Source organism: Schistocerca gregaria, chromosome X, assembly GCF_023897955.1.
Source record: "Schistocerca gregaria isolate iqSchGreg1 chromosome X, iqSchGreg1.2, whole genome shotgun sequence".
In the NCBI taxonomy this organism is placed as follows: Eukaryota; Metazoa; Arthropoda; class Insecta; order Orthoptera; family Acrididae; genus Schistocerca; species Schistocerca gregaria.
The window spans coordinates 157,206,741-157,222,954 of NC_064931.1; the positions used below are offsets into that span (position 1 = coordinate 157,206,741).

The 16,214-nt window shown below is 38.6% G+C and overlaps 1 protein-coding gene across 1 annotated transcript in view; it reads left to right on the plus strand.

Annotated features, from left to right (window-relative positions):
• The window catches only part of LOC126297427 (uncharacterized), a 479,132-nt gene that overhangs the window by 368,464 nt on the left and 94,454 nt on the right, over positions 1-16,214 (plus strand). Inside the window, exons 11-13 of the mRNA XM_049988246.1 lie at positions 1,295-1,417; positions 1,501-1,833; positions 10,398-10,581. Coding sequence (XP_049844203.1) covers positions 1,295-1,417; positions 1,501-1,833; positions 10,398-10,581 — 640 coding nt within the window. The remainder of the gene's footprint in view (positions 1-1,294; positions 1,418-1,500; positions 1,834-10,397; positions 10,582-16,214) is intronic.

Here is a 16,214-nt window from a genome sequence, read left to right on the forward strand (position 1 = left end):
CACTGCTCTACAGTACAGGCACACAATTGTGCAATCAATAGTGGGACCACATCGCCAATGTTTGGTGACAGTATCATCTTCACAGATCATAACTTACATGCTCATCATACTATTCTTGTGAACACATCCTTAAGCTTGCTAGGATCACCAGAATGGAGTGGCCTGTGTGTTCCCCAGACACAAACCCAATGGAACACATCTGTAATCAATTGAAATGAGCTGTGTTTGGACACCGGCATGATCGCATACTCTGCATCTTTTACACAAGATTGCCATTGAAGTGTGGATAAATTTGGACCAGGGCTGGCATGATGATCTCATTGATGGTATGCCATGATGGATTCGAGCCAGCATTCAAGCAAGGGGATGTTCCACCACATCTTGATGTTGCTAAGGATTGCTGCTAAAATCCCCCATGAGAAATAGATGACTTTGTCGTTACGAAAAAGTTTTTTTTTCTTTTCTTTAATTTTTTTTTTTTATCTGGTGATCTGGTTTATTGCAAATCAGTATACACACATGCATCAGAACCAATTTTCATTTTCTGTGCCATGAATTTCAAGGTGAGTAATGGAAAACTTTAATTAATGTCTGCAGATATAACAGTCTTAACTTCCTACTTCAAGTTTTCAATTTCTTTTGATCTCAGTTTAGCATTTAACATTGTTTGGAAAAGATGGTGTCTGTAAGTATACTTCTCTGTTTTGTGGAAACATCTGAGGTAACCTTTTGTTCAACTATTTCTACATGTTGATGTGTGTACAGGTTTCCCATTTTCATAATTCCAGACTGACTGAACATCAATCTGGAATATGAAGTTACTACAGAATGTAATATTTTTGAATATAATATTTTAGTTTTGTAAACTAATGGAGGAAAAATACTGGTGAGAAATGTGAGAAATTTAAAGACTGAAATAAATCTTGCTCTCTGCTTTGAAATTTCCTGAAATATTGTAAAAGTTTTAGTCGGCAAGGAACTTTCAAAATAGTGCAGATACAGACTGAAAGATTAAAACATAGGTACTATGGAGGATGAGAAGATCATAAATAATTAGACAAGAGCAATTAGTAGAGAAGATAGGATGGGCGAGTGACCTGGTTCCTCTGGGATTTTTAACTAGAATATGAATTATGATAAACATTTACTATTATCTTCACATAAAATTTGTAATTTGCATTGCAAAATATATGAGTATGAATGCCTAAGAACTGAAGTTCATAGGTTATTGAAAGATAGCACATATTGAGAGAGAAAGATTGCCTTTGTTTCTTATTGTAAACATATGTTTCAGATTTCAAGTGTAAAGATGAGGGCTTTTTCCCACATCCCCGAGACTGTAAGAAGTACTTTTGGTGCCTTGACAGTGGTCCCTCAAACCTCGGTATTGTCGCTCATCAGTTCACCTGCCCATCAGGTATTTATAACGATGCATGCTATACATACCTTTGTGTAGATTTTTGTGTATAGCATATATTAATGTACACTATCTTTTTTCAGGGTTGTTTTTTAACAAAGCTGCTGACTCTTGTGATTATGCGAGGAATGTAGTTTGCAACAAGAAGAGTAAAAGCCAAGGTGGGAGCTCATCCACTTTACCACCAATAAAAGCTGCTACCAGCAGCACTACACGTTTCAGCACTTCACCGAGTACTAAACTGACAACAAAATTAACTACTACTACAACTACAGAACCCCCACCTGTGCTGGATGATGATGATGATGATGATGAAGAAGAACTGGAAGAAGATGACGAATACCAAGATTATGATAGTGATTCAGAAGAGGACCCTCAGGCACTGAAGGAGCTGATTAATCTTATTAAGAAACTTGGTCAGTCTAATCAAGAAACTTAGTTAATCAGAATGGAAAAGTATTCTATTCCTTCAATTTCTGTGACAACAAATGATACAGTAATTCTTATTACAATCAAAAGCTCTGACTGACACACAAACCATTCCCAAAAGAACAGATCATCACAGAGTACAGTTTCTTTCTCATATGCAGTACTAAATAATAGTCTAATGCTGGATGTTGGAGAATTATCAGTAAAACTGAAAATGTATTTCCAGGACTGGGCGAAAGTAAACTCATTTGCTCACTTCCTTGGTTTTCTGCAGAAGCTGAATAATCCTGTATTACCATTAAAATAATGTCCTTGCATTCAGAAAAAAACAACACTCATAACACTAAGACAGATATCACCAAAAAAATCTCAGAAAGTAGATATTCTACCATTAATAACAGGGTGTATTTTATGAGATATGGTGTATTTCTAAGGATTGTTAACAATGGGAAACTATTGGATTTATTAAGTAAATAAGACAAAAAACACGCTTTTCATAAATCTGTAATACAGAATGGTAATTTCCTTAAGCATATGGCCATTTGCATTGGTAGCCATCCCGAGTGTAAGACATGCTTCAGTGTACTCCACAGTTTTATCTGCCTGGAGTGGAATAAACTGATCCTATAATGTTCATCTTATTTCTCCTTTGTGTGTGAGCAGGAGATAAATTCACTTCAAAGTTCTTGATTGTCGTATTTTCTTGTCATTTCCCCATTATCTTTTTCTGATTATATCATAACTTGTGTGTTTCACAGTAAAATGTGTATTTTAGAATGGGGTCAGCAATGGTGTGCAAAACTGTATGCGTGCACAATGTGCTACATGTATGTAGTCTGAGGCTGAGCCTGTCTCGATACATTTTAGCTTTGCTCGGGCCTTCCTGAAATAGCTCAGTACAGTACAACATTTCATTTAGCAATGCAATGTGACACTATTTCTTTCAACATTTGGTGTGGTATTTTTAAGTTGGCTAAACTTCCTTCAGTTTGGCAGAAGTGCAGTAGCACTTCTGTTTATCCTTCTCTTTTTGTTCATGGTATAAATGAAATTCACAGATCCAGTAGCTGTTTGCACAGGAAGAGGCAGTCTAGCAGTCTGTCATCACAAACATTTAAAAATTAACAGGAGTCACAGAGGACAAGGATGAGAATTCTCAGCATCTATGATGTAGTTGTATAATCGATGGGCACCACAAATTTTGTTTGGAACACCATGCAGAAAGAAATGAAAGAATTAGTTATAATGAAATAGGAAACTATTACAGTAGGCAAGTGATATGTACATCAAGAAGCACTTTGTGCTAAATTTGCAGGCATGGAACACACGATGAAGGTCATGATAGAAATAGTAAATTTTCTGAATTCTTATAAATTATGGGGGTGGTTTGAAAGTTCTCAGAGCAGAATAGAAAAAAGTACTTAAATCACTGAAACTTTTTTTTTTATTTTTCAATGTAGTCTCATTGTAGATTACTGTACATGGTCCAATGGTGTTCCAGTGCCTTGATCCCATCTTCAAAAATGAGTTTCCTCCAGCCTGCAAAATAGTTGTCATATCTGGTTATCAGTTTTTCGTCTGAAGTGAATCTTCATCCACCAAGAAAAATTTTCAGTTTTCGGAAGAGATGGATGTCTGATGGAGCCGTATCAGTTAAAATATGATATACCGTTTCAGATGCCATTTGGCAAGCATGAGTAATTTCACACACTTTCAATTGGCTATCCTCCATGACTATTTTGTGCAATTTTGCAATGATTTCTGGAGTATTGACACATCTTGTCCAACCACTGCGCAGATCATCATCTAAGCTCTCCTGACCAAATTTAAATTCATTTGTCCACTTGGCAGTAGTTGAATATGAAGGAGTAGAGTGTCCCAGTGTATTTCGGAAATTGGCATGAGTATCGTTTCCTTTCATACCTATCTTTACAAAGTACTTAATCACTGCTTGAATCTTGATTTTTTTCCATCTTTGCAAATCGCTATGCAGGAACAACAACAGAGCAATATCACCACCACAGCTGTCTTCCAAGAGCACTGACATTGCATGTATTTACAGGTAACAGTCCAATGAATATGACGTGGACAACTCGTTGCGCTAGCACTGATCTCTCATGGTGATTCCGAGAACTTTTCAAACAACCCTTGTATTATACTGTTACTTGCAACAGTTTTTGGGACATTATATACTACTAAAACTATGTTTGTCAAGTCAAGGGTCATGCCTGGTATGATTTTTCTAATTAAGACTCACTATTATTGAATTTATGAAGTAAAGAGGAAAGCAGGAATGAAAATTATAATGTCTGGAATGGTTTGCAGACTTCACATTTTTAGTGGGCTTTACTGCACACTGCTCACAATAATACATTGCAAGGTGAAAAACAACTCATTTCTGATTTTATGGAGACGCATTTAAAAAGAAAAAAACATTCTAGAAGGGACAACTTCTGACAAAAATCCCGTCTACTTTGCTAAGCTCATTATCATTAAAGAAAACATGCATTTTGAAGAATTCATTGTATTAGATTGGTGCATAAGGTTATAGCAGTTTTCCATTAGTTTACTAAACACAACAAAGACTTTTAAGGAAAAGTTTCACAGGTGGATATGTGTGTTTTAATATTGATCTCTATGGTTCTCAAAATATAGTATTTTACAAGTATGTCTATTTGTTCCCACTCATTTTCTTTTTTCATTTTTAGGTTTTGTGATACTGCTGGTAAAATATCTGCCTAGGCCCATTGCCATGAACATCACATTTATTTCCAAGTCCCATAGCAGAAAACTTGCAGTGTCTTTTAGTTTTGGCACAATGTTTCATGCTATATCTTATACTGATGAAGCCCTATTTTGACACACAATGCACAAATCTTTTTATAAGAAAAACACAGTCTTTTTACACTCACAAGCTTTCACTTTTTTTACTTTCCTAGATTTCCAGTGTTACTGGGCCTATAATCTGTTCGGATATCTCATTGTACAATCCAGGGAATGCCTTTTAGTGTTTCAGATACACACAGGATTCATTTTTTAAAGAATACATTGACACACATAGGTACAAAGAATGATTGGCTTCATTTTTATTCAGACAACCAATTCATGTTGCCATTTTATTAGAGAAACAATGTACTGACTCCAACTGTTGCCTTACATTAACAGACACTTATTGTTTTTGTTTACTATGATCGCTTTTCAATCTAAACACACTTGACCATGAATTTCATCATCTTTTGTGTAAGAGAGAGAGAGAGAGAGAGAGAGAGAGAGAGAGAGAGAGAGAGAGAGCATGCATGCATGTGCCTGTATTAGACATGTTAAAGATGCCACCTTAACACTTGGGATAAGTACACAGTTCAATCAGGTGTGGGTTGTAGCTTGATAAATCTTGTATAGGTTTTGAAGTCATGTGTGACTCCTCTGTTACAGTTGGAGAATCATCTTTGCTCATAGAGCCCTCTTGAGGTTCGCATTCTACAACCATCATTGTTATAACAAATCACAATTATGACACTTGCTTTTGAAGTATGGATGACTTGGTGACAGTTCTAATAGCTAAACTGTGCGTTAATTGAATACTACTATAGCCTCAAGTATGTGAAGTTTATTTTCGCTTTTACCTATAGCAGACCAATGTATAGAGCACAGAGATATGTAACGAGGAACAGGATTAACAACTACATCAACATCTACATCAGACTCTGCAAGCCACCTGATGGTGTGTGGTGGAGGTTACTTCTGGTACCACTAACTGTACCCCCCTTTTCCCTGTTCCAGTCGTGAATGTTGCGTGGGAAGAATGATTGTTGGTAAGTCACTGTCTTAGCTCTAATTTCTCAGATTTTCTCATTGTGGTCATTCCACAAGATGTATGTGGGAGGAAGTAATACGTTTTTCACCTCTTCCCAGAAAACACTCCCTCGAAATTTCAATAGTAAACCTCTCCATGATGCACAACACCTCTCTTGTAATGTTTATCACTGAAGTTTCTTGAGCACCTCTGTAATGCTCTTGTGCTGACTGAATGATCCCATGATGAAATACACTGCTGTTTATTGGATCTTTTCTGTCTCTTCTATCAGTCCTACCTGCTAAGGGTTCCAGATTAATGAATGATACTCAAGAACTGTGTGAACTTTTATGATATTTCCTTCATGGATGAGTTAAATTTCCTTGAGATTCTTCCTATGGATCTCAGTCTGGCATTTACTTTCCCTGTCATTTGCTTTATATGGTCATTCCACTTGAAATCACACTCTGTAGTCGCTCCTGGATATTTTATGGCAGATACTGTTTCCAATTTGTCATCAATAGTGCAGTAGTGGATTTCTTTTCCTATGTATGTGCAATGTGTTACATTTATTTATATTCAGGATCAACTGCCAGAGCCTGCACCATTCATCAGTCCTATGTAGGTTATTCTGCAAATTGATACTGTCTTCTGGTGTTGCTACTTTGTTACATACAACTGCAAAGAGTCTTCAAAAGCTTCCAGAACATGCTACTAGATCATTTATATACATTACAAATAGTAACGATCCTATCACACTTCCAAGGGGTACTCCATAAATTACATTTACATATGTCAAGTCTGTTCCTTGAAGAGTGATGTGCTGAGTTCTGTTTGTAAGGAAGTATTGAATCCTGTCACAAATCTTGTCCAATGCTCAATAAGATCATATTTTTTCCATGAAACAGCAATGTGGGACAGTGTCAAATACCATCTTGAAGTCAAGGAACATGACACCAACCTGATCATTGTTGCCTACAGTGCTGTGGATCTCATGGAGGAACAGAGAGAACTGAGTTTTGCAAGATTTCTGGTTGTGAAATCCATGCTGGTTTTGATAGAGCAGATTTTTGTTCTCCAGAAAAGTCATACTTCTTGAACATAAAATGTCTTCCATAATTCTACAATAGATTGTTGTCAGTGATAGAGCCCTATAATTATATACATCTATCCTAAGACCCTTCATAAAAACAGTAATGGCCTGCACTTTTTTTCCAGCTGCTGGGTGCCTTCTGTTGCTCCAGCAATCTAAAGGTGCTGCTAGGAGAGAAGCAAGTTCTGTCATGTAATCTTTGTAGTATCTTATAGGTATCTCATCTGGGCTAGATGCCTTTCCACTTCTAAGCCATTGCAGTTGCTTTTCTATTCCCACAACTGGCTATCTCAAGTCAGCCATTTCAGTGTTTGTATGATGATTGAAAGGAGAGACCATGTTATGATCTCCCATGATGAAACAGTTTTGGAAGACAAAACACAATATTTTGGCCTTCTCTCTGTTACCTCCCATTTCAGTGCCAGTATGATGACTGAGTGAATGAATAGAGGATTTTGAACCACTTACTGATTTTATGCAAGACCAAAACCTCTTAGGGTTTTTACTCAGATCAGTTGACAAAATATTACTTTCAAAGCCACTGAATGCCTCTCTCACTGCTCTCCTTACACTCATCTTCATTTTGTTCAGCTTTTGTTTCTCATCCAGATTTTGACTTCTCTTGAATCTGTGATGAAGCTCTCTTTGTTTACATAGCAATTTTCTAACATGGCTATTAAACCACAGTGGGTCTTTCTCACCCCTTAAGACCTTCCTCGGTGCATACTTGTCTAAGGCGTATTGAACAATGCTTTAGTTATTTTTCATTTGTGCTTCACATCTTCATCCTCAGCATTGAATATTTGTTGTTGACTACTCAGATACTCTACAATTTGCATCCTATCACTGTTGCTGAGCAAATATATTTTCCCGCCTTTCCTAACATTCCTTGTAAAACTCATAGCCATAATTGCTATCACAGCTTTATGGCCTCTGATACCTTCCCCTGTGTTAACTGCTTCAGTAAGTTCAGGTCCATTTGTTGCTAGGAGGTCTAAAACATTTCCTTCATGATCTGGTTCCCTAATTATCTTCTCTGAGTAATTTTCAGATATCACATTCAGAATAATGTCACATGAATCCCTGTATCTGGCACAGATTTGGATGGCATGACTCTCCAAATCTATTCCTGCTAAGTTGAAGTTACCCCCTTTTACATTGACATCATCAGGAAAATTACTAACAATATTCTGCAATTCTGCAAGTTCTCTCTGAAGCACTCTACCACCACAACTCCTGGCCTAGTTGGTCTACAAAAGAATTTGATTACTATTTTTAACCAACCTTTGTTGCTTACCTTCACCCAGATTAATTCATGTTCAGAATCCATGATAATCTCACAGGATACAGTTGAATTCTTTACTGCAATATATACTCTGCCTCCATTGGTGACTAACTTATCCCCACAATAAATATCCCAATCTGGACGTAGGATTTCACTGCTGTTTTCTTCCAGTTTCAATCAACTTTCTGGTCCTAATACTATCTGATCATTAAAACTTACAAAAAACTACACTAATTCTGGGGTCTTTCCTTGGATGCTCCTGCAGTTTACTAATATTGTGTTAATCTTTTCTATATCTGATATGAGAGGACAGACATTCTCTGGGAATACTGTGGCTGTTGTAACTTCAGTTTTGGCCGGCAATTCATCTCTGGCACCAAGGGGGAGGGCGATTCTAGTGTATGCCTGACCTATTAAGGTGAACCCTACCATTCTGCACTCGATAACAGATATTGAGAAATTTGCATCCGATATCTTCACAGAGTTGTCTGAGTCTCTGGTTTAGACATTCCACTGTGCACCAAACCAGAGGACTGTGATTGACCCTGGGTATGATGCACCTTAGCCTGCACCCTACGTGCAGTGTTAGTCATCTTCATCAAATCAGCTATCTGCCAAAAGGAATTGAGAATGGCCTCAGAAGCCAACTGGCAGGTGTCATTCATGCTAAAATGTGCCATAATTTGCAGCCAGTTCCATTCAGTGTGCTTGATAGCTGCCAGTAGTGCCTCTTCCACATCACAGATGAGAACCCCCCCAAATAAACATACTGAGTGCCCTCTGGCATTCGGTCCAACCTTGCATACTGTTTCCCTGAGGGGCTCCATCACCCGGCTAACATTTGAGCTGCCAATGAATAGCAAACCCACCCTCTGGACTTGCCCAGACAAGGCAGGAGAGTTGGCTGCTGACCTAACAGGAGAGGCATCCTACACTGGCTCAGAAGTATTATCAACACAGGGTCACATCTCACACCTATAGCTAAGGTGTAAGGTATCAGATCTGTGGTCCATTCCCTTTTGTCTTCTACCCAGTGACATGGGAACTCACCACTGTCCTCCACTCACTTTCAAGCAAAGATTAACTGGTGAGATGTTTTGTGTCAGAAAACTCAGTGACAGCCTGGTCACCTGGGGACTGAAACAGCACCAAGCATGCCAAAGGTCTTGTCACCAGTGTCCTAATTCCACCAGAAGCCTGTAAACACTGGTCAACCACCACTGCCTACACCTATTTATGGACAGCTGCCAATTCTCCTTGTGTGTGCCCATAACAGGCACTGTCCCTATACACACTGAACTGTGGAAGCATAAAAAAAAGAAAGGAAAGAAAAAACTGATATCTCAAAATTACAAACATACAATGAGGAGCAACTGAGGAAGTACAAGCAGACCTCCGCAAAAGAGAAAATTACCCAACTGTGGCACTACTGAGGTTGGAATGTAGGCAAAATGTAAATAAGGGAATAAACAAACGCTTAAAACATAAAAGTACTACAGGAAATAAATACACTAACTCTAGAACACTGATTTAAGCTACATGATATGTATTAACATGAGATTTAAATGGAGTCATGTGATGTGACGCTTCAGATGACAGGTTGCCTCACATAGATATGCACTAAGATTTACGCAAGGAAACTTAATAAACACTAGTGTATACAGTGAAATACACAAGTGCAATTCACTTCCTCATGGAAATGCATGAGAAACAGAAACTAAATTAAATTACTATGTAAGAGACAACTGGTATGACTTCAGGCACTCTTTCTGTTCTGTGGTAGGGGCAACACTGAGCACTATATTCAACAATCACAAGATTTAAATTGGATCATGTAAGATGGGCTTCAGGTAGCGGATCACCTCACACAGATATGCACTAAGATTTAAACAAAAAAACTAGGTTTTGAGCTTTTGAGCTCTTGGTCTTCTCCCATTTTTTTTTAAGCAAAAGTACACAAACAACCACACATACACACAAATGGCCATGGCCATGGCCACTGGAGTATGGGGTATCTGTGTGGTTATATGTACTTTTGGTAGTGCCATGGCCATAGTAGTGTGCATTTGGGTGTCTTTGTGGTTGTGTGGGTGAGTCTGTGTACTTTCGTTAGAAAAAGAGCAAGAACTTAAAAGTAGTGTGGATGCTGTTTCCTGTTGTGAATCTCTGTGCTCCATGCTCCACACATGATATATTTTAGATGTGTGGTTGCCTTTCCCTTAATTTATGTACAGCTCCCTTCAGGAATTTCCATTATTGGTATTTTCACTATTACATTACTCACTTTCAGAGGTGACTTTTTTTTCCTGAAGAGAGAGTGTTTTTGCTGATAGCGGAAATGTTGCTCAGTTCCCTGTAATTAACAGTCAATATGTTGTAGGTGGCGTTGAGCAGCTGGAGAAACAATTAAATCTCCAGAATTCAGATCAGAGTGGTGAAAGAAAAGGTGCTGTCACAGCACCAGCAGTCAGCCGCACTTTGTACAATCGAATTGTGAGTTATAACACAGCTCGCAGCCTTGGTTCAGGAGGGCTAACTACTCCTGCTGGAACTACAACACCTAGGTAAGAAATTTTTATGTGATACATGATATACATTTATATACAAATTTGTTTTGTGTTCTATTCTGTGCACAAACATTAAAGAGGCACAAATATAGTTGTAAAGAGATACATATTTTTAATCTTGTTATATGTCAGTGTAAGTATTCAGGTAACTAAAAGTGTTAATGTGAATTTGTATAGACTGCTACAAATAGAGGAGACAATGAGCAGTGGACAGGCACATTTCAAAGTAGACTGTTGGCTGTGCCTGTCCACTGCTTAATGTCTCCTTTACATGGTGAATAACAACCTCAACCATACTGAATTTTCCATATTAAAAATATATATATATTTGTAATTCATCCAGTTCCAAGACATGTTGTCATTTGGGACTGAATTAAAACATCTGGACATCATGTCAAATTTGAGAGCTTGTACACAGGGATATAAAGTACTCCCTAACATACCATTTGACCTTCTACTCCCAATTGTTCAGAGAGATACTGGCTCATAACAGTGTGAATTTCTCCTAGGGAAATCAACTATAAATCATGTCTTTAGCCTAAGGCAAATTTTAGGGAAAAACAGTTGAATTCAGGATTCACAAACATCATCTCTTCATTGACTACAAAGCAACATACAATACCATAATCAGAGAGCTTCTCTACCACATCTTTAATGAACAAGGAACTCTTGGAAAACTGTTAACGTTTGTGAGACTGACAATGAGGTACAGAGTAGTATATGAATGAACACTTATAAGGCCAGTGCTTACATACTTAGTCATTAACATCAAAAGGTGTTGGGATACTGGATGCCTTTGAGAGAAAGTTACTTTGAAGAATCAGTGGCTCAGCTTGTGAAAGAGGAAGCTGAAGGAGGAATTGTGCAATCAACCAGATTTAGAGATTGGTTGGGAATGTGGCACTGCTGAGTGACACAGAAGTAGCTTAAAGGATGTGAAATGGACATTGTGGGGGTCAAAGTCAACATATAACCAGATAGATAGATGGAGTCATGGAGGACCTGCAGAAAATGGACTCTAGGTGATGCAATGCTTGACTTTTGGATCATCATAACTTGTAAAAAATTGTTGAAGATATCAAGATGAACTGTAGAGCCATAGAAGGAGGAGAAGAAGAACAAGGATGATACAGTTGTCAAATCTGAGTTCTTATATACAAAAGAAACATTAGATATAATCAGAAAGAGATGTCTGGAGGACATGAGAAGAAGAGAGAAAACAGCTGCAAAAAGTCTTAGGTGTGAAATGAAAGGTAGGAGAAGAGGATTAGAACTAACAAAGAACACTACCAGAAGGTAAATGTGGTGGTAGCAGTGATAAAAAGAGAAAAAACTACAGTTTTATGGACAGTTATTAAAAATTATATCAAAAGATCAAAATAACACCCTTCTGGTCTCTGTGTAACTGTTGTGCTCAATCACACTGTTTATAAATGCTTGGAACTTATGAGTCACTGATATCCATTGTCAAACTTGTGAAGTGTGTTCTGAATTAATGATATGGAAATGGGTACATGACGTAACACAAAATGCATGATGAAAAATATAGAAGGTGCCTATCACTGGTTACAGATCAATTAGTCTATGCTGTTCAGGGGAATATTGTGCCATCAAAACTACAATCATGTCCAAATCTGAAGGCAGGGTTGTCACTGAAACACAACACCTAGAACTGAAAGCATATTTATTACTGATACCAATGTACAGCCAGAACAGAACTGACCTCCTGGATGGAGATTGCAGCTATTTATACAAATATTGAATATTCTTAATGCTGGTATTTATGCAAGCAGTGAATATACCAGAATACACAAACATTACAAACATAAGATACCTCAAGAGCTTTCTGGGAATAATAAATAATACATGGAAAATAATTGCTGCCAATCAGATTTGAACTGGTAACCCACAGCATGCCAGCCAGCAACACTGACCAGTACACCATGCTACATGCACCACAGCTCATGGCATTGCTCATTCTCCTGGAGAAACAGTAACCTTTTATTTCAGAAGTTCTCAGTTGAGTTGACTACAACACCCCAAATCTATATCTTGTTGGTGGTACTCTGTATGGCAGTGCTGGTCAAAACTCACATCCTAGTCAATGTGCGACATTCTCTTCATTATGAAGACCATTGAAGCTATGTGATCTTCAAGTGTGTCTTGAGTTTCTTTGAACCTCTCATCACCAATCTGCACCTCTGGACTGTAGTAGGGCTTCATATCGAATTCCTGGATGATGTCTTATACACTCTTGTCTTCTTGTTGAAGGGTTATAAATCTGTATTTCATATGACATCAAGCAAGCAACAAAAGATATGATACACCACAAAGTAGTGCGTTAGTAGCTTTCCAATAGCCTTACTTTCTGCATAGGTGTAAAAATCCAAACAAAGTCTTCCAAATTTTACCTCACTGGTCAGTGCTTGGCATTTTAGCACTCTTGGTCTTTCTCTGGAGTGTCCAGTGTCTGTATGCAAGCTAGCTGTCTTGCTTCTTCAATCCTGATGATGAGATGGTTCACATTGTCATCCTCAGTATCATCTGACTGAAATCAGAACAGTGTATGCATTTTATTTATTTATTTATTTATTTTTGCCTTGCAACTATGGAGCAGAAAGAATGATGTGAAACCTGTAGCATCTTGCTTCACTGTGTTGTATGCAAATGTCACAACAGGCAGTGTTGTATCCCAATCCCTCTGCATCACAACAACATACAATGAGAGGATATCTGTCAACACCTTATTAAAGAGTCCTGTGATATCATTTTGCTGTGGCTGTTAGGCAGTTAGTCATCTTGTGGAAGATGTCATAACCTGAAATTACTTCTGATACTAGTCTTGAATGGAAGACTTTTCCATGATCACAGATCATCACATGGGATGCTTCATGCTTCAAAATGACTATTTCTTTAAGGCAATGTATAGAACTTCAGCTGTTGGCACAGCTTGAGTGGCAGCTTAGTGGCTGAGGTAGTTAGTGCAAACTATTATCTATAGTTTCCAGTTTGTCAACTTTGGGAATCTTTACAAGAGGTTATTTTCAATTTGGTGGAATGGTGCTGCTGTAGGCAAGATTGATACCAGATGTCCCAGAGGTAACATTGGCAAGTACTTCCATTGTTGGCATTCCTTAGAGTGGCTTAAATTGTGTCTGGTGGATTAGTAGAGACCTAACCAGTGATATATGACATGTACTTCCATTGTTGGCATTACTTAGAGTGGCCTACATTGCGTCTGATGGATCAGTGGAGACCTGGCCAGTGATACATGTGTCTGTTTCTGTCTAGAATCTTCATAAATCCCAGGTGACTGACATTGGAGCATCATGCAAATACTACAGGGCAGCTGGCCTTAGGTGATCTGGGATGATAAGCAACTGTTTCCACCCCAATGGATCATAGTTTTCTTATGTAATGCCCCCTTAATTCACAGGAACCCACCTTTGCTTGGTTCCACCTTCTTCAAGGTTTCTACAGTACTCATCAGAACTGAATCCTCCCTCTGTTCAGCGCAATGTCATTTAATGCAACAATCACTGAGATTTCATCAATACTGCTTTTGTTCACAGCCATTTTTTGTATAACACTGTATCATATTCCTGTAGCCTCAATGCCCATCTCTTCGGATGATGTGCTGGATCCTTCAGGCTACTCAGCCAGCATAGAGAATGGTGGTCCATCACAATGGTGAATGGTTTACCAAATAAACATGTCCACAAGTAGTTGATTGTCCAAACAACTGATAACCCAAAACATTATAACCACCTGCTTAATACCTAGTTTATTCATCAGTGGAATGAAATATATAACTGATTCTGCATATCAGGCATCTGACAGTTAGTTGGTTGGTTTGTGGAGGTATGTGACACTATATGTATACACACAGGCCATGTAATTCATGTAAGTAACTAGTCATTGTTTTGCGTATGTGGTGATGGCATGCGATAGCTACCCAAATCGGTTCCATAAGTTTTAAATCAGGTGAATTTGTTCACTGAGACATCTGCATGAGTTCACTATAATGCTCCTCAAACCACTGTAGCAAAGTTCTGGCTCTGCAACATGCACAATTATATTGCTGAAAGATTACATCGCCATCGGGGAGAAATCAAGCGTGACTGCGGACCTTTGGTGCAGAGCCGGGGGTAGGGTCTGAATCAGAGGCTCAGATGGTTTTGTGACCGTGTTGGCTGCAGATTCCTTGACTTGCACCATAGGGTGGTGGGGTTTCGGGTTCCACTGAATAGGTCAGGAGTTCACTACACTCAGCTGGCGACTACACGGGTAGCGGAGGCTGTGTGATGTGGACTGGGCGATTTTTTAGGTTAGAAGGCCTCGGGAAAGTACGGGGTGGGCTGCAATCTCAAAGGGTGCATGGTAAATACAGGACGTGCTTGGATCAAGGAACAGTTGGAATTGTAGTTGTAGTTGTGCTGGGAAAGTCCCTGAGCTTGAAGCGCTAATAGAAAGCACAGAAGCTGAAATCGTTATAGGTACAGAAAGCTGGCTAAAGCCTGAAATAAGTTCTGGAGAAATTTTTACGAAGTCTCAGACGGTGTTCAGGAAAGATAGATTAGGCTAATTGGTGGTAGAGTGTTTGTGTCTGTCAGTAATGGTTTATCTTGTAGTGAAGTCGAAGTAGATACTCCGTGCGAATTGGTATGGGTGGAATTTATACTTAACACCCGAACTAAGTTAATAATTGGCTCCTTCTACCGACCCCCAGGCTCCGATGATATAGTTGCTGAACAGTTCAGAGAAAATTTGAGTCTTGTAGCAAATAAATACCCCACTCATACGGTTATAGTTGGTGGGGACTTCAACCTTCCCTCAATATGTTGGCAAAAATACTTGTTCAAAACCAGTGGCAGGCAGAAAACATCTTCCAAGATTGTCCTAAATGCTTTCTCCGAAAATTATTTTGAGCAGTTAGTCCATGAACCCACGCGAATTGTAAATGGTTGCGAAAACACACTTGACCTCTTAGCCACAAACAATCCAGAGCTGATAGAGAGCATCATGACTGATACAGGGATTAGTGATCACAAGGTCATTGTAGCTAGGCTCAATACCGTTTCTTCCAAATCCACCAGAAACAAACGCAAAATAATTTTATTTAAAAAAGCGGATAAAGTGTCACTAGAAGCCTTCCTAAGAAACAATCTCCATTCCTTCCGAACTGACTATGCAAATGTAGGCAAGATGTGGCTCAAATTCAAAGATATAGTAGCAACAGCAATTGAGATATTCATACCTCATAAATTGGTAAGAGATGGAACTGATCCCACATTGTACACAAAACAGGTTCGAACGCTGTTGCAGAGGCAACGGAGAAAGCATGCAAAGTTCAGAAGAAATGCGAAATCCCGAAAATTGGCTAAAATTTACAGACGCAAGAAATTTGGCATGGACTTCAAAGCGAGATGCCTTTAATAGGTTCCACAACGAAACATTGTCTTGAAATTTGGTAGAAAATCTGAAGAAATTCTGGTCGTATGTAAAGTACACAAGCGGCAAGACGCAGTCAATACCTTCACTGCGCAGTGCCGATGGTACTGTTACCGACGACTGTGCCGCTAAAGCAGAGTTATTGAACACAGTTTTTCTAAATTCCTTCACCAGGGAAG